The sequence below is a fragment of the Bos javanicus genome, chromosome X (genome assembly GCF_032452875.1).
Source record: "Bos javanicus breed banteng chromosome X, ARS-OSU_banteng_1.0, whole genome shotgun sequence".
NCBI classification, from domain to species: domain Eukaryota; kingdom Metazoa; phylum Chordata; class Mammalia; order Artiodactyla; family Bovidae; genus Bos; species Bos javanicus.
Window position 1 is genome coordinate 60387540 of NC_083897.1, and position 27338 is coordinate 60414877.

The 27338-nt window shown below is 40.7% G+C and overlaps 1 protein-coding gene across 17 annotated transcripts in view; it reads left to right on the plus strand.

The window, feature by feature from the left end:
• Positions 1-27338, plus strand: part of TMEM164 (transmembrane protein 164) — a 180190-nt gene that overhangs the window by 95016 nt on the left and 57836 nt on the right. For 9 of the 17 annotated variants that reach the window (XM_061409445.1, XM_061409434.1, XM_061409446.1 and 6 more), the window contains one exon: positions 6022-6088. The exons of 1 other annotated variant lie outside the window; for it this stretch is intronic. In XM_061409445.1, coding sequence (XP_061265429.1) covers positions 6029-6088 — 60 coding nt within the window. In that variant the 5' untranslated portion in view covers positions 6022-6028. Of the gene's footprint in view, positions 1-6021; positions 6089-8906; positions 8994-27338 lie in introns of all 17 variants that reach the window. 7 more of the 17 variants (XM_061409432.1, XM_061409443.1, XM_061409442.1 and 4 more) reach the window with 1 other exon arrangement.

The following is a 27338-nucleotide window of genomic DNA, read 5'->3' on the forward strand; positions in this document are numbered from 1 at the left end:
TCCAGTATATCATATAATAGTTTGATATTTATGTATACCCTGAAATGATCACCATAGTAAGTCTGGTTAATATCTATCACCACACATGATTACTTTTTTTTTCTTGTGACAAGAATTTTAAAGATTTGTCCTGTTAAGCAACTTTCAAATATCCAGTGCAGTAACTATAGTCACCATGTAATGTCATGTACATTACATCACCATAACTTATCTATTTTACAACTAGAAGTTTTGACCTCCTTCACCCAGTGTGCTCATCCCACACTCCCAGCCTCTGGCAACTACCAGTCTGTTCTCCAAATCTATGAGTTTATCATTTTGTTTATTTGTTTGTTTTTAGATTCTCCATATAAGTGAGATCATGCAGTAATTTGTCTTTCTCTGCCTTATTTCACTTAGCATGATGCCCTCAAGGTTCATCCATGTTGTCACAAATAGCAAGGTTTCCTTTTTGTGGCTGAATAATATTCCAGTGTGTGTGTGTACATAATTTCTTTAATAGAACTATTCAGGTTATATGTTTCATCTTTGGTGAGTTTTAGTGGCTTGTGGCTTTAGAGGAAATTCTCCATTTTATCTAAGTTGTTGAATTATGTGCATAGAAATATTCATAGTATATTCTTATTATCTTCTTAATTCCTGGGGATCTGTAGTGATATCCCTTCTTTACTTCCTGATACTGATAGCTTTTGCATTCTCTTTTTATCCATGTCATACTGCGTAGAGGTTTCGCAATTATATTGATTTTTCAAAGGTGAACTTTTGGTTTCATTGATTGTATTGGTTTTCATATTCATTGCCTTCTGCCTTTATTATTTCATTCCTTCTGCTTGCTTTGGGGTTATTGTGCTTTTCTTTTTCTGGATTCTCAAGTTGGAATCTTGGTTTACTGCTTTGAGATCAAAATTTTTTCCTAAAATAAGAATTTTCAGTTATAAGCATCTTACACATTTTCACATGTTGTATTTTAATGTATTTTAAATTTTTGTTCCATTCAAAATATTTTATAATTTCATTTGAGAATTCCTTTCTATAAATTTTCCTTTCCAGGCACTCAGAGAACTTTTATCTGTTCCATATCTTTAGATTCTTGGTTGTAATCAAGTGTTAAATTCAAATATACATCATCTTATGAGGATTTTGTAATAGCTTCATTTATTATGAATAATAATATGATATTCATTTACCTTGCTTCATTAAGGATTATAATAGTTATGATGTATTGAGTTCTTACTATGTCCTAGGTACTGTGTTGATCACTTTACATAGTCTTACCACATCTCTTAACAATTCTTTTAATTGGTGCTGTTATTAGCCCCATTTTATTACTGAGAAAACTGAATCACATATTTTTTCTTTATTTTTTAAAATCTTTTTATTATTTACTTATTCATTTGACTGTGCCATAGGGCATGTGGGATCATAGTTTCCCGACAAGGGCTTGAACCTGTATCCCCTGTAGTGGAAGTGCAGAGTCTTAGCCACTGGGCCACCAGGGAAGTGCCTGAATCACATATCTTAAGTGGTTTGTCCAAAGTCACTCAGCCAGTAAGTAGTAGAGCTGGGATTTGAATGTAGTTATGACTTCCTTGGTGGCTCAGACGGTGAAGCGTCTGCCTACAATGCAGGAGACCCGGGTTCAATCCCTGGGTCGGGAAGATCTCCTGGAGAAGGAAATGGCAACCCACTCCAGTATTCTTGCCTGGAAAATCCCTTGAAAATCCCTTGGACAGAGGAACCTTGTAGGCTACAGTGCCTGGGGTCGCAAAGAGTTGGACATGACTGAGCAACTTCACTTTCTTTTACTTTTGATTCCAAACAAAGTTCTTAACCATTATACTACTTTTCCTCTAAATTTTAAATTTCTTGGCTTCTTAATAAGACTGTCAGTTTTCTTGAAGACAAATACTACGTCTTAATTATATTGATCTCCTTTTCTCTGGGCTTCCCTGGTGGCTTAGACAGTAAAGAATCTGCCTGCAATGCAGGAAACCCAGGTTCGATCTCTGGGTCAGGAAGATCCCCTGGAAAAGGGAATGGCAGCCCACTCCAGTATTCTTGCCTGAGAAATCCCATGGACAGAGGAGCCTGGTGGGCTACAGTCCATGGGGTCGCAAAGAGTCAGATAAGACTCAGCAACTAAGCACATTTCTCTATAGCACCTGGAATGATATTAACACACAGTAGTGGACTAACGGTTGTAGCCAAAATTCAATGAAATAACTGACGTGACAGAGAATCATACCCATAACAATTGCCATTTTGCCCCAGGTTCTTACCAACTAAGATAACTTAGCAAGGATCCTAGATAGAAACAGAAAAAGCTGGCAAAATATTTGTGACAACGGTAATGGCCAAGTGTTAGAACCAGCCAGAAGGTTTATAAATGTGACTGACCTGGGGTCCATCTCCAATCTCTACTGTATGGTTCTGGCCTTCAATCTGTCCTTTTGCTCTCTCTTGACCTTTTTGTCACACTTTGAACTTTTATAACAGTTAAGCTTTCCCCAGTGGTTCATGATCCCTCTCCCTTTTTAATCTTGAGGCTTATAGATGAGCTCTTCACTATTTATTTAAGAAACATATATCTGAGTCTTAATATATGCCATGCACTTTTTAAAAGCACTTTATATATATATATCGACCACTTATAATTTTGTGAGTTGATACTATTATTATTCCCATTGTACAGATGAGGGAACTCTCACTGGATGTTCTTTGTTTTTTTCTGAATAATTTTGTTTATTTTATGTTTTGGCTCTGCTGGGTCTTCATTGCTGCATGGGCTTTTCTCTAGTTGCGGGCTTCTCATTGCAGTGGCTTTTCTCATTGCAAAGCACAGACTCTGGGGCGCCCCAGCTTCTGTAGTTGTGGTATGTGGGCTCAATAGTTGTGGTGCACGGGTTTAGTGGATCCAAGGCATGTGGGATATTCCCGGATCATGGATTAAACCTGTGTCTCTTGCATTGGCTGGCAGATTCTTTACCACTGAGTCACCAGGGAAGCCCTCTCACTGGCTTTTCTAGTGGTTCATTATCCATTTCCAGTATCCAATAGGAATCTGGGAGGCAGGCTGGAGGTGGTACAAAGCAAAAGCTCTGACCGGGCAATCATTTACCTGTTGGATTGTGCCCTGGGCCTGTAGAGGGCAGTGCAGCTGGGTAGTTGGGCCAGCTTTGCCACAGAACACATAAGGACTTCTGTTGCTCTTAGGAATGATCTTCCCTGCCCCATGGTCTCTTGTCTGGCATGCACACACACACACACACAACATTTGTAATGTTCATATGATGAATTTAAAGTGCAGGATACAGCAGCAGAAACACAGGCTGGGAACTTCATGAAATCCGAATGTGACCTCTCCCTCTGTCTCTTATTGTCTATGTGGTCTTGGGCAAGTCACTTAATCACTTAGTGCTTTGGTTTTCTCAGCTATGAGGTTGAAAATGGTACTGATTATCATAAAAAACATGAAGATTCAATGAGATGATGCATTTGAATATTTACTCCAGTGATTGGCACATGAAATTGCTCAATATATTGATGTATTAGATATATTTTAAATTAGTGATATGTAAGACCTTTTTCTATATTAAGGATAATTCACCTTTTAGCCTGTATGTAGCTTGTGGAACTGAATTTTGAGGGCCCAGAACAAGACTTGTCTTTATCTAGGTTGTTTATTTTGAATCTTGATGTTGACTTTTATCTTCTTTATCTTTGGCCGTTCATGGGCCTTTGGGATCAGTTCCATCATCCTCAGGATTTAAGTTTTGGTGCCCAAATGACATTCTTTTAAGGCCAGTGGCAAAGCCTGGTACTAGAGGTCAGCTTTACCTCTACTATCAGTGAGATTTTTTTCTCTGCCAGGGTGAATGTTTTTGCTGTGATTGTCACTTAGGAGTGTCCAGGGACAGAGTTGGGCACGTGTTACTTCACCCCCTTAACAGCTGCAGAATGGCTGTTAAGGACCCCTGCTCCAGGCATTGAGGCTTGAGCCAGAGTTTTCACCACTCAGTTTCTGAGAGTATGAGGTGCCTCCTAGAAAGACCCTGTTTTAAAAATGTGCCAATCCAGGGAGGCAGGAGTGACATTGCATTGATGTGCCTCCTCCCTTTTATGGATCAAGCTAAGCCCTCTTAAACTGTAGGACTGCTGGTCTGGCATGGCCTAAGAGCAAGCTCCTGACAGTCATCACCTGAAAGCTCATTAAACCTGGAGCAGGGGATGAAGAAGGTGGTAAGAGAGACCCCTAAAAGCAAAAGGAAGGAAGGTAGAGCACCCCTAACTCTTTACTTGAGGTCATATTTGCAGTGGAGGAAGGGAGGCAGGCTCTGATGCAAGATAGCGAGATGGACATAAGAGTTCAGAGTCAGATAAACCTGGGTTTGCATTGTGACTCTACTGTCCTATGGCGTTGATGAAGTCACTTCACCTTTCTGAGCCTGGTTTCCTATCCACAAAATGTGACAAATAATTGTACCCATCTCATAAAATTGCTGTAAAGATTCAGTGAGAGAGTTTACTTACCTAGAGCAGTTACTTTGATACTTGCCTAGGTTATGTTAAGTGCAGATCACCATCATCACAGCATTGCCAGCAACAAGCAGCTGAAAGAAACAGACTGGGGGAAACCAAAAGCAGCCTTGGGGCTTGTGTGGTGTTCCGTTGGGGACTCCTAACAACATGGTCTGTTAGTCTTAGGCACAGGTCCATGAGTTCCAAGAGAAGAGCTCATGTTCTTCTAGGTCCCAGTAAGGGCATAAGAGAGATCCTAGTTATCGTGAGACTGCTGTGAGTGTGTGTGTGTGTGTGTGTGTGTGTGTGTGTGTGTGTGTGATCTTGCAAGAGTGAGCTTGAGGTCCGGAAGCCACGCTGACTCAGTGGTGGTTGTATGTGACCCATCAAATTAGCTTTTCTGCAGGAGGAAGAGGCTGTCATTCTTTGCTTCTCCCTCAGTCGTCAGGGCCCACTTTCCTTGAATGATGAAGGAAGCTGCCTCAGCCTATTCCCACAGCTCACACTTGCTCTTGACTTATAAAGGGTTCCTAGCATGTGTTTTGGAGAAGGCAATGGCACCCCACTCCAGCACTCTTGCCTGGAAAATCCCATGGACGGAGGAGCCTGGTAGGCTGCAGTCCATGCTAAGGGTTGGACACGACTGAGCAACTTCACTTTCACTTTTCACTTTCATGCATTGGAGAAGGAAATGGCAACCCACTCCAGTGTTCTTTCCCGGAAAATCCCAGGGACGGGGGAGCCTGGTGGGCTGCTGTCTATAGGGTCGCACAGAGTCGGACACGACTGAAGTGACTTAGCAGTAGCATGTGTTTTAACAAGTCTGGATTTGGGAAACAGGATCACTACCCAATGCTGGAGACTAGTGGTTTTCTCCTTTTCTTTTTTGTTTTGCTTTTTAGTCACAGAACCCCATATGTAAAATAGATAAAAGAAAGCTTGGAAGGCTGCCACTTCTGCCCGAAGGTATTTCTAAGAAAGTGAGAGAGCCTGACGTTGTCTTCCTGGGTTGTATTTGCTGCCCTTTTCCTGCCTAGATCTCTGTTTGGGGAGGAGGATTGGACCTGGCTGTGTAAATAAGCAACCTGGCTCTGAGAAATAGGTCTCTACTGTAATAACACAGTCCTGTAATAACACCTGGCTCCCGCAGTGCCCCTTTGTTAGGCTGCCTGAGCCACAGCAGTTGGAGCTGAGATCGGGACAGACCGAATGTTTAGGGAGCCCAGAGCTAATTATGCAATGAAGTGTTGTAACCAAAGCCTGTTCACCAAGTGTTTGGGGGATTTTGAGGTGGCGCTGGTGCTCTTTAGAACATTTCAGCTAATGCAAAATGTGCTGCTTTTAATTTATTACGCACGTGTGCCAACTCCAGTGTTCTGTTTGACTCACACAACCTCTTGTATACATGCTCTCCCATCTGGCATGGCATAACCTGACACATTTTTGTCTGCCTCTGCATCACAGTCAGAGTGTGACCTGCACTTTATCTTTTTTCCTCTCCAGGCTACAGATGCACATGTTGAATGGAGCTCTTCTTGCTCTGCTGTTTCCTGTGGTGAATACGCGGCTGGTAAGTGGCCCCTTCTAGAAATACACCAGCAACATACAAAATGGTATTTGCTCGTTCCTATGTTATCCAGTGCTTGTCCTCATCCTTGGGTCATGTCCCCATGTGAGTTTTTATTTTTTTAATCTTTTTTATTAAAGTATAGGTGGTTGGGAATATTATATTAGTTTTAGATGTAGAGCATAGTGATTCAATGTTTTTATAGGTTAAGCTCCATTTAAAGTTATTATGAAATATTGGCTATATTCTCTGTGCTATGCAATATATCCTTTTAGCTTATTTATATTAATCATGGTAATTTCTACCTTTGACCCCTCCATGTAAGTTTTTACATATCTACACGTTCAGTGTTGAGATTTGATGCAACCCTGTTTGGATGTAATGGAGCTTGATGAGGGTGAGAGTATGGTATGGAACTCTGGGGCTTTAGTAAGGGTTTAGGCCAGAACCAGAACAGATCAAAAAAGCCTACAGAAGCTTTTGGAAGGGTTTGGTGAAGAGAAAGGAGGCTCCACCCATTCAACCAAGGCTTCCAGGTGTTCTAAGGGCCTCCAGTGTGGATTCAGCCACATTGGTCCAGAATAATCTACTGGGGAGCCTCAAAGGCAGCCTGCTTTGCCAGAGATGCCTTTGGGCAAGAATTAGATTTCTTCCCTGTTCTCTCAAACCCACAGAGAAGTCTGGCCCACACATCTCCCCAGTGGCTAGCAAGTAGAACCCCACTGTGGCAGGTGGCTGGGTGCTAAACCAGTACAGAGAGAAGTGGGAGTGTAGGGCTTGAGTGGCCGGGCCCTGTCCTCAGACTCCCATATGTGGGGCTGCAGAGGGATTAGCAGGCTGGCTGAGAAAACTCAGGGCAAGAACTCACACATGAAATAATTCCTACTGCTTTCTGTTTTCATGACTTAAATTTGCCTCATGTATTAATATCACAGTTTAAATCTCAAAATGATAATCCTTCCTCTTTGGATAGCATTTCAAAGTTTACAAGGTCATTTCAAATAATAGACTTCCCTGGTGGCTCAGATGGTAAAAGCGTCTGCCTACAATGCAGGAGACCTGGGTTCAATTCCTGGGTTGGGAAGATCCCCTGGAGAAGGAAATGGCAACCCACTCCAGTATTCTTGCCTGGAAAATTCCATGGACAGAGGAGCCTGGTAGGCTACAGTCCATGGGGTCTCAAAGAGTTGGACATGACTGAGCGACTTCACTTCAAATAACAGTTGTGGGAGGTAGCTATTAAGTTGTGTGAAGGCCGAGTATTATAGCCTCTTGTTATAGAGGAGGAAACTGACGTTCAGAGAGTCTATCGGTAGAAATTCTTTCCTTTTGTCCATCCCTCCTTTGTCCTTCCTTCCTTCCTTCCCTCCCTTTCCCCCTTTTCGCTTCTTCCCCTCTCTAATGGCAGATTTGTTATTCTATTTGTTATGACCCCCAGTACTTTCTATATAAATGTCAAGCTTTAGTCAGCCAGTTTATCAAGAATGTCCAAGTAACTTTCCTTAACATCAAAATTTCTTTGATGAACTCTGTGTTAACTAGCGATTCCAGTCACTCTGGTAAATAATCTTGTATTTCTTTTCTAAAATAAAAGCTCAGGATGGTGGCTCTATTTGCATATGTCTTGACAATTGGCTTTGGTCTGGTTACTTTAAATGGCTGGGACCCCTCCTAGGCTACCCTGACCTTTAGGACTTTTTACTTTGCAACCCCTTATTTGAGCTCAGATTGACAAAATAAGGCACAGGAAGGTAGGAAACTCTTTAAACCTGATGATCTAATTAGGCAGGAAGTCAATTCTGGACATTTTTTGCCCTTTCTTCCTTCTTGGCCCTTGATGCTTTTTAATCCTCTTTTTCCTCCTTGGCTATAATGAGGAAACAAAGAAAATAGAATGAGCTAATTGGTGTGTATACCAGTAATACAAACGTGTATGCACTCATATATAAAGACAGTGAGGGAGTTAGAGGAAATTTCCACAGTCAGCTAAAGGATGTGGATCATCAGTGAATTTCCATGTGGTCTTCTGCCCTGTGCCTTATTGGCACTGGGACTTGCAGACCAGCTGGAGAATGCCCAGCTCCAAGTTCCTCCTGGTTCTTTATCTTAGAAGCTGACACCTTAGAAGAAAGAAGATTTATTCCAATGGCCCCTACTACAAGTAAGTACTCTTCACCACCAGGATTTCAGAATAGGTCTCTTTTTGACTTCAGATGAAGTGCCTTAAGGGCAATTGTACTTTTGTTTCTTGGAGGGAAGGAAGGGAAATGTATCATGGAACTATTATTAGATTATCAGAGAGCTGAAAGCTTGTCTGAGCTAATCTTCTAGAGGGGAAACTTGTGCTTAGTCATGTCCAGCTCTTTGCAACCCCATGGTCTGTAGCCTGCCAGGCTCCTCTGTCCCTGGTGATTCTCCAGGCAAGAATACCAGAGAGGGTTGTTGCCATGCCCTCCTCCAGGGGATCTTCCCAACTCAGGGATCGAACCCAGGACTCCTGCATTGCAGATGGATTCTTTACCATCTGAGCCACCAGGGAAGCCCAAAGGGGGAACTTAGATGGATAAATGACTTGCCTAAGAAGCCAAGGTGGATGCCCCTAGAACCCAGGTCTCCTAACTCAGACTTCAGAGCCCTTTTCCTTTGTTTGATTGACATTTAGGGTGAGTTTGAATATGAATTCTAGTGAATTAAGACGCTGGAGATGCTGCTTAGCTTCTCTCCAAGTAGAAGAGTTGGGTCGTAGGCTTCTTTGATAAGTTGACGAGCATAATAGAGCCTTTTCCCAGATTCACAAAGACAAGTTTGCATACAATTTCAGGAGGGACACAGACCGCCACCTCCTGCCCCGTTCTCCCCGAAGCCCATCCATGGATCCCTTGTTGAGATCCCCCAGCCCCAGCTGTCAGTAAGTAGTCCATGGCTTGGAGAATAGATGAACTGCCTAGTAGTTCCTTGTATAGCCAGTGGTTTTCCGGTCTGATGGTGATGGGGTTCCTTATCTATACCCATGACTTTGCAGAGAATGTCATCCATTTCAGGCTAAACCATCTCCTGGAAAGTGCAAGCCAAGATGTGGAAGCTAAGCAGGGTGCCCATGGAACTTGGTTACATATTAGCTTTTCAGTTATAGCTCTTACCTTGCAGAGCTGTTGATCTGGTCCTCAGAATGAGGCACGGGACCCAAGCTGCATTCCCAACCCTGAGCCTTTTACCCTCAAATGTCCATGACAACTTCTTATGAATATGAAGTATTCTGAGCAAGGGAGAAAAGAAACTGCAAACACTGTGTCAGCCCCTTCTCCAACCAAAGCCTCTAGCCTGGCCTATATTTATGTTTGCAGCCATCTGTCTTCTACTAGAACAATAAGGAGATGAATGATAATGATTCTTTTCATCAAGCTCCTTTCTTCATCAAGGCTCAAAGCCTCTGGTATATTATTATCTCATTATCAAAAATTGCCCCTTATTGTGTAGCCATGTTGATCTGTTACACTAGCTCCTGTTTTCCTCCTTTACCACCCCTCCCCTTTTACCCAGTTCCTGTTCTCTGTTAGATGTTTTTCTCGAATGTTCCTAACTCTCAGACTGAGTGGAAGAGGTTAATAATGATTTTTTGCATTCCTGGGGCAGCTGCTCCCTATCCACCATCATGTTTTTGGGATGTAACTGCCGCCGGCACACCTTGTACCCCTGTGTGCTGCTGGGAACACTTTGCTGTCATGGATGCAAATCGGCCTGAGAATCTTACTGTTTGCTAATTGGTACATTGAAACGTGCTAATTGACCTAGAAAAGTTATTTCTGTGAGTGGCAAATTGAGCTATTTTAAAAAGTTATAGTTTGGGTTTTGGACTTGAACTAGGGACAGAATGTCCCTTTACTTTCTTGACAGTACTTAAAATAGAAAAAGCTTGTTTTCAGAAGAGGCCTTAGCTTTCTGAAGAATTGATTCAGGCAAAATTGTGCCTCAACCTTCTACAAAGGCCAATGTGTTTCTGATCAGATGAATGCAAAGTGTATAGGGGACATGGAGGGTGTTGAGAAAGCCTGGGATTCCAGCAAATTCTAGGGACTGGCCTAGAATAGGTCTAATTACTGCCTGTATTTTGAGATTAATCTTTGAGAGTCTTACAGAATGCCAGCCCAGCCATACCAGTCAGTCCAAATTTTTATTGAGCACATTTTTTGTTAAATATTGTGCTATATGCTTCAGGAGATGCAAAAGCAACCAGAGTTCATTCCCAGCCCTCAAGGAACTTGTGGTTTAGTTAGAAGGATAAGGCACAAATACCTTAGACGTGATTGCGATGTTAGAGTCAAAATCACAAGAAAGGAGAATTGCAAGGCAATACAGGTTTAATTGCTAAATTGTAATTGTTCCAAGTTCTACAAAAATGGGAAGAGGGTTAATATCAGCATTTATTGAGCATCTAATGTGAATGTGTGTCAGGTAATTTATGAATATTCTTATTTAATTCTCACAAGAACCTGATTTTACCTGTGAGGAAACTGAGGTTTGGAGAAGCTAAATGACTTGCTCAGAGTTACATGATTTGTAAATACTAAAACTAAATCTAAAGACTTTGAGCTCTAATGCACTGCGTCGTGAAGAGGTCATTGGATAAAGTGGTCCAGAAATGCGCCATGCAAAAGTAAAGCCTGAACCAAGCCTTGAAGGTCTATTAGAATGTGCATGCAATTGCAGAGGCAGGTGACGGTTCAACTAAGGGGCCAGAGGTATGGAGGCAGGAAATAGTAGATTCTCCTGGAGAGTCGAAAGAGCAGGATGGAGAGTCATGAACTCCAGTTTGTATATATAGACTTTGCCACTTACTTGCCAATCACCAGGAGACATCCTGTGACTCTGCTTCTGTCACGTCTTTTAGCCCTTGGAGTGTTTTGATTTTATGTGTACTTCTTACCTTTTCCACCACCAGTAATAATTCTTACAGGGAGATGGGGCTTTTCAACCACAGAATCTTTCACGAATACAAATATGTCACCCTAGTAGAGTTGTTAAGAGTATGAACTCAGGGATCTGATTTTCCAGGTTCATACCCTGACTGTGCTGCGTGTGTATGAGAGGGAGGGAGAAAGGGAACTTGGCTAAGTTACATAACTTGAATGTGCTTCCATGTTCTCATCTATGATATGGAGGTGATCTAAGTGCCTCCCTCCTAAAGCTGCTCTGAGGATTAAATCAGTTAATATGTGTAAAGCATGTAGCACAGCACCTGGCAGATGGAAAGTCCCCCATCAGCATTAGTTGTTAATTATTAGTCTTTGATCTTCACAGAAACCCTGTGAAAGGTGGATATTAGTGTTACTGTACCAGGTTCAATTGCCCAGTGTGCAGGAAGCCAAATGCTGAGGCTTGCCCTACAAGGCAGCCAAGCGAGGAGAACCAATCTCAAATCCATCTCCCCCAAGTTGACGGACTTAGGATATTTATGGGACAAGGAAGCAGGGTGGTCTGAGGCCTGGGGAAAGATGGCTGGAGGCAAGAAGAAGACGAAGTAATCAGCGTTCTGTGCAAGTGTAGCCGAGTTACGTACTTCTTCTTGAGATGCATGTTCAGAAAATGGTGACCTTAGCATGATCTGAGGATGGAGTTTTTGGCCCTCTGATATCAAAAGATAATCCATCAGATACTCTCAGTCCCAGCTGAATGGTTGATGGTCTTGACCACTTTGAAATGGGCTAGATAGCTCCATATTCCTGAAAAAACAACTTAAGCAACCATTACTATAATATCAGAGCTGCTGTCTATAGGGGGTGACTAAAGGAGTCTTGTGATATATTGTCTAAGCTATACACAGCTTGAAAGGTATACAGTTTGCAAGAACAATTAAGGAGAGCTTGGTTGGTGAAGGCAGGTTACAGAATGTTACTTATTAAGCAAGTTATGGTTTAAGAAATCTAGCTGATGACTGCCCTTGGTTTCATTTGTTGTTATTTAGTTGCTAAGTCATGTCTGATTCTTTGAGACCACATAGACTGTAGCCCTGGAGAAGGCAATGGCACCCCACTCCAGTACTTTTGCCTAGAAGATCCCAGGGACAGGGAAGCCTGGTGGGCTGCTGTCTATGGGGTCGCACAGAGTTGGACACGACTGAAGTGACTTAGCAGCAGCAGTAGCAGACTGTAGCCCGTCAGGCTCCTCTGTCTGTGGAATTTCCCAGGCAAGAATACTGGAGTGAACTGCCATTTCCTTCTCCAGGGGATCTTCCTGACCCAAGGATCAAACCCATGTCTCTTGCATTGGCAGGCGGATTCTTTACCACTGAGCCATCTGGTTAGCACTGCCATTTAACAGATTAAACCTTAGAAAGTTTACATAACTTGCTCAGGGACACACAAGAATTGACAGAACTGGCCTGAGAACATCTGTCTTTCTGATATGAAAGCTCAAGGGTTTCCTTCCACCTCTTTCCTAATTATTTCATTTGATTTTCAAGTATTAAGCCAAGTCAAGTTTTTGTGTAAATTTTATACAATATCCATTAGAGATTTAGAGGACTGATTATACTTTCAGGATTTTTTAAAAAATATATGCTCCTTGAAAAAACCATTTAATCAGACAAGTATAAAGAGAAAGCCAATCTTTTAACCTCATCAACTTTCAATCCTGTCTCCCCAAGGGTAAGTTGTGTTAATTGTTTGTATATGTTTCCACATTTTTCTTTTGCCAATAAGTGCAGATGGAGATGTTCGCATTTCTGGGGTTGTTGGTTTGTTTGGTTGTAGGTTTCTTGTGCAATCAGCATTGAACTATAAACATTCCTCCAGTGTATTTTCCTTTAACCTAATTGTAGAATCTGTAATCTCTTCAGGTGTGAATGTAGCTCAGTTGTTTTCCAATAGCTGCTTAGCATTCCATAGTTTGGTTGAAGTGTATATTCAGCCTCTTGCCAGGCTCCCAGGCCTGCATCATGACTAGTGTCTGTGGGCAAGGATAATGTCTTTTGTGGTATCTGCTCTATGCAGGGCACCCAGCACATGGTGGTATCCACAGATAGAATAAGTGAATTAGTCCATCAACCCAAGCCTCTGTATTGTAGAGAAATTCCAGGGATCTTTTGCAAGCATGTCCAGTATGTCTTAGGTGTGATACCAGAGGGATGAGATATATTTTTCCCAAGTGAATTATTTTTAAACCACTTAAAATAATGCTGTTTTCCTGATGACAGCAAAAGTCATATTTAGTAATGAAAATTTGTAAAATACAGGAAAGTAGAAATAAAAAATAAGTACCATCAATGCAAAAGGGGTTATTTTTCAACATATTAAAAAAAAGAAAAACACCAAAAAGCATGAGGCTTTTGTGCCTCTGTCCTTGCAATTGTGTAAATGTTTTCTTTACAAAAATAATATCTTCATAATAGCAAATAAAGAAAATACAGAAAAATACTGAAATAGGATCATTGAATAGTTAACAGATGTTCATATTGTTTGCAGCGTATTCTCAAAGCCTTCTCATCTCTGTGTGGTTATTAAGAGTTAGTATAATGTAGTGGTCAGGTAGCTGACTCTGGAGTGAGCAGATCCTTGCTTTTATGGCTGGCTCGTCTGTCTTTATCCATGTGATTGTAAGTTACACACTTCGATGACCTCGTTTTCTTATCTGTAGATGGGTGCTTGAATGAATGGAGATACGTGGGGTAAGCACTTAGTCCAGTGCCTGGCACACAGTGTTTAATAAGTGTCGGATGCTCCTATTGTTACTACTACTCCAAATAGAAGTTGAACTGGGCTCCTATTGGCCTGTGCTATTTGATGTTAGCCTTCAGGGCCTTGGCTCCAGCTCCCTGGTTGGGTGATGGTGATGTGAAGAGGGCTTTGTTTCTGAATTAGCTTTGCCGAGTGAGATTAAAATTCCTTGGCAGGATTTCTTTTCCACATTAACTAGCAGCACGTGTGTGTGTGTGTGTGTGTGTGTGTGTGTGTGTGTGTGTGTGTGTGTGTGTGTTTCCCAGACAGACTGTTGGATTAGGGAACTGGCCAGCTCTCTCTCCCCTCCCTCCTGACAGGTGAATTAGGCCCACTCCTGGTGTTTCTTCCTATTTGAATGAAATGTAAAAAAACGAATGAAAAAAAATGAAAAAAAAAAAAAAAAGAAATGTCGAGACCTCTGGGTTTTTCAGTAACACCCAAGCCCCCTACTCTCGAGGAGAGTGGCAGCCATGAGTGAGGATGACAGGCAGCAGCCTCTTTGCCTCCAGTTTAATAGTTCTTTGCACTGGTTCTGTTTTCCAAAAATGCAATTAGAAGGCACAGCCTCTGATTCTTTCAACCAATATTTCTCCCTCATCCTTGAACCACGCCCCCAAGCCATGTTTCTTTTTTGTTTTTTTAGATCAAGCAGGCAAGATTTATTGAGCAAATCATAAGCAGTACAGTCTTGAGTGGTCAGCAGTGTTTCTTTGTGCAGTCAAAGCCTTATCTAGCGGGTGAGTTCCGTTTCCCCAATCTGTGTGGATCAGTGGTTCTCAGCTCTGACTGCACGCTAGAAGCAACAGAGCCAATTTCAAAATGTAAGCGTTTTCCAAAAGCACCGCAGGCAATTGCAGTGTGCAGGCGGGCAGCACTGCTTAGGGCCCTGCCTGGTCTCATGCTGCTGCTCTCCTTGGGGCTTTGACTGAGTTTGTTTCCTTCCCATCAAGCATCAGTTTCCCCATGTGTCAAATGGGCTTAGTGAAATCTGCTCTGTCTACCTCACAGATACTTTTTGAAGAAAAGGTAGCAGATAACAAAAGATAACAGAATTAGCAAAGAGCTTTGAACATTTAAAAGCACTCCACAAAGAGGCAATGAGTCCTTGCCTCTTTCTCTCTCCCTGTAGTCATTTTTTTGAGGGGGGAGTGTTAATTGAGATAAAATCTACATAATACAAGTTTATCCATTTGAAGTGTACAATTCAATGTCTAATTCAGTGTATTAGAGTTGTACAACCATTGCCACTATTTAATTTTAGAATATTTTTGTCATTCTCCCCCACCCCCACCAAAAGCAGTAGTGATGTCTCTCTACTCCTTCTCCATAGACCCTGGCAACCACTCCTCTCCTTTCTGTCCCTATGGATTTGCTTGTTCTAGATATCTCATGTAAATAGAATCATATCATGTAGCCTTTTCTGACTGACTTATTTCACTTAGCATAAAGTTTTCAAGTTCATCCAGGTTGTTGCATGTTTCAATACTTCATTCCTTTTTATGACTGAATAATAATATTCCTTTGTACAGTATACCACATTAAAAAAAAATTGAAGTATATTGTATCTACAATGTTGTGCCAGATTCAAGGGCACAGCACAGTGATTCAGTTTGTCAGATTCTCTTCCCTTATAGTGGGCATTACAAAATACTGAATATAGTTCCCTGTGCTATATTGCAGGTCTTTGTTGGTTATCTTATATTTTGTTTATCCATTCACGCATTGATGGACGTTTGGGTTGTTTCCACCTTTTGGCTGTTGTGAATAGTGATACTGTGAATGGTTGTGTAAAGATATCTGCTTGACTAGGCTTCCCTGTTGGCTCAGATGGTAAAGAATCTGGCTGCAATGCAGGAGACTTGGGTTCTGTTCGTGGGTCGGGAAGATCCCCGAAGAAGGAAATGGCTACCCACTCCAGTATTCTTGCCTGGAGAATTCCATGGACAGAGGAGCCTGGTGGGGTACAGTCTTGACTGCTTTGGGGTATATACCTAGAAGTGAAATTTCTGGGTCATATGTAACTCCATGTTTAAATAACCTTTTGAGGAACTGCCAGATTGCTTTCCAAAGTGGCTTCCCTGTTTTTTATTCCTACTAGCAATGTATGAGGGTTCTGGTTTTGCTGCCTCCTTGCCAACAATTTTTATTACCTGATTTTTTTCCCATTATAACCATTTGGGAAGGTGTAAAATGGTATCTCCCTGTGGTTTTGATTTGTATTTCCCTGATAACTAATGATGTTGAACACCCTTTCATGTACTATTGGCCATTTTTATGTCTTCTGAGGGGAAATGGCTTTTCAAATCCTTTCCCATGTTTAAACTGGGTTATTTGTTTTTTATTGTTCAATTGTGATAGTTCTTATGTGTTGGGATAGTAGACCTTTATCTGGTATATGACTTGAAATATTTTCCCTCATCCTTTGGGTTGTCTTTGCATTTTATTGATAGCGTCCTTTAAAATACAAAATCTTTAAACACTGATGGTCTACTCTCTCTAATTTGTCTTGACTGCTTGTGCTTTTGGTGTTATGTCTAAGACACTAGTATCTAATCAAGTTCATGAGGTCTTAGGAATATCTTTTAAGAGTTTCATAGTGTTAGATCTTGCATTTAGGACTTTTTATACATCATGTGAAGAAGGGATCCAAATTCATTCTGTTGCATGTGGATATCCAGTTGTCCCAGCATTATTTATTGAAAAGACTCTTCCCTGTTGAAATGTCTTGGAACCCTTATCAAAAATCAGTCAAATAGGGTTTATTTCTAGACTATCAGTTTTATTCCATTAATGTATATGTCTATTCTTATGCTGGCACCACACTGTCTTGATGATCACTGTAGCTTTGTAGAAAGTTTTGAAAGTGAGAAGTGTGTCATTCAAATTTGTTATTCTTTTTCAAGGTAGTTTTGGCCATTCTGGGGCCCTTGTATTTCCATATGAATTTCAGGATCATCTTGTAATTTGTTGCAAAACAGCCAACTGGGATGCTGATAGGGGTTGCAGTGACTATAGAGTAATTGCAGGAATATTGTCATTTTAACAATATTAAGTCTTTCGATCTATGAACACAGGATGTCTGTCTATGTATTTAGGTCTTCTTTAATTTTTTTTTCAGTGACATTTTGTTAGTTTTTTGGAATATAGATTTTGCACTTTTTTGGGTTAAATGTATTCCTATGTATTTTATTATTTTTGATGGCTCTGCAAATGGAATTGTTTTCTTCATTTCATTTTCAGATTGCTCATTACAGTTTATTCTTCTGTATCGATCTTATAACCTTTCAGAACTTTTTTATTACTGCTAATAACTTGTGTGTGTGTGTGTATTTTTTAAGATTTTCTGTAGATAAGGTTGTGTTACCTATGAATAGAGATAGGTTAACTTCTATTTTCCAATCTGGGTGCCTTGTATTTCTTTTTCATGGCCAATTGCCCTGGCTACAACTTCCAGTGCAGTGTTACATAGAAGTGGCAAGAGTGGACATCCTTGTCTTATTTCTTACCTTAGGGGAAAAGGATGCAGTCTTTCATCATTGAGTATGACTTAACCGTGGGTTTTTCGCACATGCCCTTATCAAGTTGAGGAAGTTCCTTTAGTAACTTATAATAAATACCTGTCCTTAGGGAACCGAGGGTAGTAGAGTTTTTTAATGTTGAGGTACTTCGTCATTCACAGTTTAGAATTGCTTATGGTGGGAAATGTCTTTCCAAAGAAGGCATTGTGATACTTTAGGGTTTAAAGTCATCTACACACAAATTAAAGAAAGGAATATTAAGCATATTTAAAAGAACAGTGAAAGATTATAGAGTTTCTTTTTTTTAATTGTTTTTTTATTGAAGAATAGTTGCTTTACAGAATTTTGCTGTTTTCTGTCAAACCTCAACATGAGTCAGCCATAGGTATACATATAGCCCCTCCCTTTTGAATCTCCCTCCCTATCCCATCCCTCTAGGTTGATACAGAGCCCCTGTTTGACTTTCCTGAGCCATTCAGCAAATTCCCGTTGGCTATCTGTTTTACATATGGTAATGTAAGTTTCCATGTTACTCTTTCCATACGTGTCACCCTCTCCTCCCCTCTCCCCATGTCCATAAGTCTATTCTCTATGTCTGTTTCTCCATTATTGCCCTTTAAATAAATTATTGAGTACTGTTTTTCTAGATTCCAGATATATGCATTAGAATACGGTATTTATCTTTCTCTTTCTGACTCACTTCACTCTGTATAATAGGTTCTACATTCATCCACCTCATTAGAACTGACGCAAATGCTTTCCTTTTTATGGCTGAGTAATAGTCCATTGTGTATATGTACCACAACTTCTTTATCCATTCATCTGTCGATGGACACCTAGGTTACTTCCATGTTCTAGCTATTCTAAATAGTGCTGCAGTGAACAATGGGATACATGTGTCTCTTTCAATTTTGGTTTCCTCAGGGTATATGCCTAGGAGTGGGATTGCTGGGTTATATGGTGGTTTTATTCCTAGTTTTTTAAGGACTCTCTATATCGTGTTCCATAGTGGCTGTATCAATTTACATTCCCACCAACAGTGCAAGAGCGTTCCCTTTTCTCCACACCCTCTCCAGCATTTATTGTTTGTAAACATTTTGATGAGGGCCATTCTGACCGGTGTGAGGTGATATCTCATTGCAGTTTTGATTTGCATTTCTCTAATAAGGAGTGATGTTGAGCATTCTGTTGTGTGTTTGTTAGCCATCTGTATGTCTTCTTTGGAGAAATGTCTGTTTAGGTCTTCTCCCCACTTTTTAATTGGGCTGTTTGTTTTTCTGGCATTGAGTTGTATGAGCTGCTTGTGTATTTTAGAAATTAATCCTTTGTCATTTGTTTCATTTGCTATTATTTTCTCCCATCCTGAAGTTTGTCTTTTCACCTTGCTTATAGTTTCCTTTGCTGTGCAAAAGCTCTTAAGTTTAATCAGGTCCCACTTGTTTACTTTTGTTTTTATTTCCGTTACTCTAGGAGGTGGGTCAGAGACGATCTTCGTTTGATTTATGTCATCGAATGTTCTCCCTATGTTTTCCTCTAAGAATTTTATAGTTTCTGGTCTTACATATAGGTCTTTAATCCTATTTGAGTTTATCTTTGTGTATGGTGTTAGGAAGTGTTCTAATTCATTCTTTTACACATAGCTGTCCAGTTTTCCCAGCTGCATTGACTGAAGAGCCTGTCTTTGCCCCATTGTATATTCTTGCCTTCTTTGTCAAAAATAAGGTACCCATAGGTGCATGGGTTTATTTCTGCACTCTCTATCTTGTTCTATTGGTCTATATTTCTGTTTTTGTGCCAATACCATACTGTCTTGATGACCGTAGCTTTGTAGTATAATCTGATGTCAGGAAGGTTGATTCCTCCAGCTCTATTCTTCTTTCTCAGGACTGCTTTGGCTATTCGGGGTCTTTTGTGTTTCCATATGAATTGTGAAAGTTTTTGTTCTAGTTCTGTGAAAAATGCCATTGGTAATTTGATAGGGATTGCATTGAATATGTAGATTGCATTTGGTAGTATAGTCATTTTCACAATATTGATTCTTCCTATGCAGGAACATGGAATATCTCTCCATCTGTTTATGTTGTTTTTGATTTCTTCCATTAGTGTCTTATAATTTTCTGTGTACAGTTCTTTAAGCTCCTTAGATAAGTTTATTCCTAGATATTTAATTCTTTTTGTAACAGTGGTGAATGGGATTGATGCCTTAATTTCTTTCTGATTTTTCATTGTTGGTACATAGAAGTGCAAGTGATTTCTGGGTATTGATTTTGTATCTTGCAACTTTGCTAAATTCACTGATTAGCTCTAGTAATTTTCTAATACTATCTTTAGGGTTTTCTATGTACAGTATCATGTCATTTGCCAACAGTGAGAGTTTTACTTCTTCTTTTTTGATCTGGATTCCTTTTATTTCTTTTTCTTGTCTGATGGCTTTAGCTAGGACTTCCAGAACTATGTTGAATAATAGTGGTGAAAGTGGATACTCTTGTCTTATTCCTTAGGGGGAATGCTTTCAGTTTTTTACCATTGAGAATAATGTTTGCTGTAGGCTTATCATATATAGCCTTTACTATGTTGAAGTAGTTCCTTCTACGCCCATTTTTTGAAGAGTTTTAATCATAAATGGGTGCTGAATTTTGTCAAAGGCTTTTTCTGCATCTATTGAGATGATCATATGATTTTTATCTTTCAATTTGTTAATATGATGTATCACGTTGATTGATTTGCATATATTAAAGAATCCTTGAAGACCTGGAATAAACCCAACTTGATCATGGTGTATAAGCTTTTTGATGTGTAACTGAATTCCATTTGCTAAAATTTTGTTGAGGATTTTTGCATCTATGTTCATCAGTTATATTGGCCTGTAGTTTTCTTTTTTTGTGTCGTCTTTGTCTGGTTTTGGTATCAGGGTGATGGTGGCCGTGTAGAATGAGTTTGGAAGTGTTCCTTCCTCTGCAGTTTTTTGAAAGAGGTTTAGAAGGATAGGCATTAGCTCTCCTCTAAATGTTTGATAGAATTCTCCTGTGAAGCCATCTGGTGCTGGGCTTTTGTTTTTTGGGAGATTTTTTTTTATCACAGCTTCAATTTCAGTGCTTGTAATTGGGTTGTTCATAATTTCTATTTCTTCCTGGTTCAGTCTTGGAAGATTGAACTTTTTTAAGAATCTGTCCATTTCTTCCAGGTTATCCATTTTATTGCCATATAGTTGTTCATAATAGTCTCTAGTCTCTTATAATCCTTTGTATTTCTGCATTGTCTGTTGTAACCTCTCCATTCTCATTTCTAATTTTGTTGATTTGATTCTTCTCTTTTTTTCTTGATGAGTCTGGCTAACGGCTTGTCCATTTTGTTTATCTTCTCAAAGAATCAGCTTTTGATTTTATTAATCTTTACTATTATTTCTTTCATTTCTTTTTCATTTATTTCTGCTTGGATCTTTATGATTTCTTTCCTTCTACTAATTTTGGGGTTTTTTTGTTCTTCTTTTTCCAGTTGCTTTAGGTTTAAAGTTAGGTTGTCTGTTATATGTTTTTCTTGTTTCTTGAGGTAGGATTGTATTGCTATAAACTTCCCTCTTAGAATTGCCTTTGCTGCATCCCATAGGTTTTGACTTGTCGAGTTTCCATTGTCATTTGTTTCTAGAAGATTTTTGGTTTCTCTTTTCATTTCTTTAGTAACCTGTTGGTTATTTAGAAATGTGTTGTTTAATTTCCATGTGTTTGTGTTTCTTACAGTTTTTTTTCTTGTAATTGATATCTAGTCTCATAGTGTTGTTCTTAGAGAAGATGCTTGATACAATTTCAATTTTGTTAAATTTACTGAGGTTTGATTTGTGACCCAAGATGTGCTGTATCCTGGAGAATGTTCTATGTGCACTTGAGAAGAAGGTGTATTCTTCTGCATTTGGATGGAATGTCCTGAAGATATCAGTGAGATCCATCTCATCTAATGTATCACTTAAGACTTGTGTTTCCTTATTAATTTTGTTTTGATGATCTGTGCATTGGTGGGAGTGGGGTGTTAAAATCTCCTACTAGTGTTTGTCTTATGTATTAAGGTGCTCCTATGTTGGGTGCATAGATATTTACAATTGTTTTGTCTTCCTCTTGATTGATCCCTTGATCGTTATGTAGTCTCCTTCCTTATCCCTTGAAATCTTCTTTATTTTAAGGTCTATTTTGTCTGATATGAGGACTGCTAGTCCAGCTTTCTTTTACTTCTTATTTGCATGGAATGTATTTTTCCATCCTCTCAGTTTCAGTCTATATGTGTCTTTAGGTCTTAAGTGGGTTTCTTGTAGACAGCATATATATGGGTCTTGTTTTTGTATCCATTCAGCCAGTCTATGTCTTTTGGTTGGAGCATTTAACCCACTTACATTTAAAATAATTATTGATATATATGTTCCTATTACCATTTTCTAATTGTTTGGGGTTGATTTTGTGGATCTTTTTTCTTCTCTTGTATTTCTTGACTATGTAAGTCCCTTTAACATTTGTTGTAAAGCTGGTTTGGTGGTACTGAATTCTCTTAACTTTTGCTTGTCTGAAAAGCTTTTTATTTCTCCATCAATTTTGAGTGAGATCCTTGCTGGGTACAGTAATCTTGATTGTAGATATTTCCCTTTCATTACTTTAAATATATCCTGCCGTTCCCTTCTGGGCTGTAGAGTTTCTGCTGAAAGATCAGCTGTTGAGTGAATGGGATTTCCCTTGTATGTTACTTGTTGCTTCTCACTTGCTGCTTTTAGTATTTTTTCTTTGTGTTTAGTCTTTGTTAGTTTGATTAGTATGTGTCTTGGCATGTTTCTCATGGGTTTATCCTGTATAGGACTCTTTGTGCCTCTTGGACTTGATTGACTATTTCCTTTTCCACATTGGGGAAATTTTCAATGATAATCTCTTAAAAAATTTTCTCATGCCCTTTCTTTTTCTCTTCTTCGGGGACCCCTATAATTCAAATGTAGGTGCATTTGATATTGTTCCAGAGGTCTCTGAGATTGTCCTCAGTTCTTTTCCTTCTTTTTACTTTATTCTGCTCCTCAGAAGTTATTTCCACCATTTTATCTTCCAACTCACTGATTCGTTCTTCTGCTTCAGATATTCTGCTATTGATTCCTTTTAGAGTATTTTTAATTTCAGTAATTGTATTGTTTGTCTCTGTATGTTTATTCTGTAATTCTTCTAGGTCTTTGTTAATTGATTCTTGCCTTTTCTCCATTTGGTTTTCAAGGGTTTTGATCATCTTTACTGTCATTATTCTGAATTATTTTTCAGGTAGTTTGCCTATTTCTTCTTCATTTATTTGGACTTCTTTTGTTTCTGGTTTGTTCCATCATTTGTGTAGTATTTCTCTGCCTTTTCATTTTTTTTTTAACTTGTTGTGTTTAAGGTCTCCTTTTCCCAGGCTTCAAGGTTGAATTCTTTCTTCCTTTTGGTTTCTGCCATCCTCAGGTTGGTCCAGTGGTTTGTGTGCTTCGGTATAGGGTGAGATTTATGCTGAGTTTTTGTTTGTTTTTTCATTTTTCCTCTGATGGACAAGGCTGGGTGAGGTGGTAATCCTGTCTGCTGATAATTGGGTTTGTATTTTTGTTTTGTTTCTTGTTTAGATGAGGCGTCCTGCCAAGGGTGCTACTGGTGGTTGGGTAATGCTGGGTCTGGTATTCAAGTGGTCTCCTTTGTGTGAGTTCTCACTATTTGATACTCCCCAGGGTTAGTTCTCTGGTAGTCTAGGGTCTTGGAGTCAGTCCTCCCACTCCAAAGGCTCAGGGCTTGATCTCTGGTCAGGAATGATGATTCCACAAGTGGTTTGTAATGGCATTAAGGGAAAGGAAAACAAATATCCAAAAATGAGAAACCAAAGATGAACCCCAGACAAATGGCAGTTACAAAATCAGGCAAATAATAATTAAAGTAATGGAATATACACATATACATACACATCCGTGAGCAAAGCCAAAACAGTCCAACAAAAATAAAGTACAGTAGATTGATCCATGAACAAAGGAAATCAAAAATTACATTTACGAGTTGAGAACAAAACTAGTTTAAGCACAAACTGGAAAACCAAAGTAAAGCAAGGTTCTAAGTGGGAATAAAGCAATGAAAACAAAACTAACAAATATGTTGTGAGGAAAGGAAAGAAAGAAAGAATAGATATGCAAAGTTAGAAAGAGGTAGATGAAGACTTATATACATTAAAGATTAACTGCAAGGGGAAAATAACAGTAGGAAAGGCAAACAAAGGAATAAACATAGAAAAAATAAAAGAGAAAGGAAAGAACAAGAGGAACTCCACAGACCTGCAAAAGCCCAATGTAGAGGCAGAGATGTAAGGCGACAATTGAAAATGTGAGTGAGGAAAAAAAAAGATCAAAAGCTTAATTGGAGTTCTTAGTGCCAATATAATTGACAACTACAATGGAGGGGGAAGAAGGGAAAAAGAAAAAAAGAAAAAATCCAAAAGAATCTACAGAACAAACAAAAAATAATAAATATTTTTCTTGAGTCACTGCTGTCAGAGTCCTTACCTTACCTCCCTAGGATGCCCTCCAATAGTGTACTGATCTCTGGACCTGCTGTGGGGGCTGCTCAGTTTCTAATCTGGTCCTACTCCCATGTATTCTTGCCTCCAATGTGCACAGCTGTCAGAGCTAGTGCATTTTCTTTTGTGGGCCCTCTCTATGGCCTTTTATATATTCCATAGACACAGAGTCTGCTTAGTTGATCATGTGGATTTAATCTGCAGCTTGTACAGCTGGTCAGAAGGTTTTGGATCTTCTTCCTTTGCCACCCTGCCCCTGGCTTTCAGTTGTGGTTTTATTTCCACCTCTATATGTGGGTCATCCACTGGGGTTTGCTCCTGAGGCTGCCCTGGAGGGGTTGGGTTTACCCCTGTGAAGGCGGGGTGTGGAGGTGGTACAGCTGTTTGGGTCACTGGGGTTCTGGAAGCACCAGGTACTCAGGGGGGTTGGAGGCTGGGGGAGTAGGAAATATAGTGCTTTGGAAGTGTATGGCAACCAGTCTTGGCCAATACACTCCAGTATTCTTGCCTGGAGAACCCCCTCTCTGACAGAGAAGTCTGGCAGGCCACAGTCTACAGGGTTGAAAAGAGTCGGACACAACCGAAGTGACCCTGTGTGCATAAATGCAAGACTTTTTTTTCTGCCTGTGGCAGCTCTGCCCCAGTGAGAGTTGAGCATGAAGGTGGTGCAGCTGCTTGGCTTGTGGGAACCCTGGTGGCGCCAAGTGTGCAGGGACACAGACTGCCTCCACCGCAGGAGTTATGGCCCTATCAGAGTCTTTTTTTTGAGCCTCTCCTAGCTGGAGATCAGAAGTCATCTTTGGCCAGTCTTTCTCTGTAGCTCCGCCCATTCAGGCACTTAGAGGGCTCCCTTGCCTGTGGTCCTTCTCTGTTGTTTTACTCCTCAGACACATAGAGAGTCCTCCCTAACTATGGTCCTACTTTGTAGATTGGCGCCTGAAGCACTTAAGGGAGCACACTGGGTGGGGGCCTACTTTGTAGTTCAGTGCCTCAGGCGTTTGATGGGCCAGCTTCTCTATTGTTTGATGGGTCAGCTTCTCTATTGTTCAGCACCGATGCTGGCCTGTGGGGAGAGACAGACTATAGTGATGGCTCCACCCCCTGCGCATGACTCAGTGGTATCACCATGCTTCCATGGCTGCCTGGCTTTCCTCTACTAGCATTTCTCACCACTATCTCCTCCCTCACATCCCCTCCACCCGTCTCTCTGCACTCAGCAGCAGCCCTTGCCCTAGGATTGCTCCCAGCCTCTGCCTCTTCCAGGAGACCAGCATTCTTGTCTGGGGTATGTATGGCTGTGGGCAAGGACTGTCTGATTCTCATTCTATTTAGGCTGCCACAGATCAGCTGTTTCACTCTCAGCCTTAAATGTTTCTCTTCTGACTCAGACAGTTGCTCTGCTGTGGGGATCAGACCCCTGCTTCAGTTCCCCCATCCGCAAAGGGCAGGTCCAGTCCTACTAACACTGCTGTTTTTCCCCCTAGTTCCTTCTTCCTACCGAGTTTTGCGTGATTCTATATATTCTTTTCCACTGGTCAGGTACTTCTGTCCACTCTCAGCTGGTGGTCTGCATGCACTTCTGTGTCTGAAGGTGTATTCCTGATGTATCTGTGGAGAGAGATGTACTCCACATCCACCTACTCCTCTGCCATCTTGTTCTCTAGGGTTTCTTTTAAAGTACAGTGATGTTGCATTGCCATAAGGGAAAGAGAGGGAATTGAAAGGCTTCAGGGCTGGCATACAGTAAACAATAAATGTTTACTGGATAGCTGGTATGCTTAGAAGAGGTGTTATTAGTCAGCTTCGACTGCCATAACAAAACTATAGACTGACTTCAACAACAGAAATTTCTCACCAATCTAGAGGCCTGAAGTCTGAGCTCACAATGTTAACCTAGCAAGGTCAGGTTCTGGGGAGGGCTCTCTTCTTAGCTTGTGGATGGCCACCTTGCTGAGTCCTCACAAGTTCAAGACAGAGCCCCCTTGCTCTCTGGTGTTTCTTCTTATAAGGACACTAATTCTATCTGGAGGACTCCACCCTTATGACCTCATCTAAAACTAGCTACTTCCCAAAGGCCCTACCTCCAGATTCCATCACATTGGGGTTTAGGGCTTCAACATGTAAATTTGGTGGGGCGGGCACACAAACATGCAATGCACAGCAGAAGGTTAGAATATTACACACACTAGGTGTGGCATTGGCAAATCTGAATTTTTAGGATTCATAACAGCAAAGGTAGGGAATGGCAGGCATGGTTAGACTTCCACGAAAATAGCTACCATTTCATGGCGCTAGTGGTAAAGAATCTGCCCACCAATGCAGGAGACATAAAGGGCGCAGGTTTGATCCCTGGGTTGGAAAGATCCTCTGGAGGAGGAAATGGCAACCCATTCCAGTATTCTTGCCTGGGAAACCCCATGGACAGAGGAGCCTGGTGGACTACAGTCCATGGGGTCGCAAAGAGTCGGACATGACTGAGCAGAAGCACAAGAGTTATATGCCCAGAACAGTGATAGATTTATTACCTCCCTCATCTCAGTTAATCCTCACAGCTGCCCTGAGATGAAACTCCTCTCATTTTTACAAGGAGTAAGCTGAGATGCCAAGAGGTTAAGCAGTCTACCCAAAGGCACTGAGCTAGTGAGTGGAAAAAGTTGCAAGTTAGAACCCAGGTTTCTGTTTACAAAGCCCACTGTCTCTCCACTCCACCACTGCACCTTCCTCACTATGCCCTGAGTCCTTGCAACTCAAAATGTGGTCCACAGGCCAGCAGAATTGGCCTCCCTTGGGAACTCGTTAGAAATTCATAACCTTGGGCCTCATCCCAGACTTAGCAAATGAAACTCTGCATTTTAACAAGATCTCTTGGGATTGGTGTGTACACGACAGTTGGAAAGGCCTGGGAAGCAAGGTTGAGAGAAATCAAAACAACCAGTATCCAGTGTAGAAAGGGGAAAAGGCAACTCAATACTGATCAATTCTTGTTCTGCTTCTGTTCTTTCCTTCAAGGACACCTGTCTTTGAACAGGTATGGTTGGAACAGTACCTGATAAGGACGGAAGTCTTCCTAGTCAGTCATTCAACTAATATAAATGAGGCTTACACTATAGGGCTTGACAAAAGTTAAGATATTTGGCACTTTATGTAAGTTGAGAGTGAAAGTGTTCGTTGCTCAGTCCTGTCCAATTCTCTGTTACCCCGTGGAGTATAACCCTCCAGGCTCCTCTGTCCATGGGATTTCCCAGGCAAGAATACTGGAGTGGGTTGCCTTGCCCTCCTCCAGGGGATCTTCCCAAACCAGGGATCAAACCCAAGTCTCCTGCATTGGCAGGTGGATTCTTTACTATCTGAGCCACCAGGGAAGTCCCCATACGTAAGTTAGACTTCAATAAAAAAAAAAAAAGTTAATGTTAGAACCTGAAATCCATTGCAGGTGAATTTGAAATTCTTCACCACTAGCATAAAGTGGTGCTA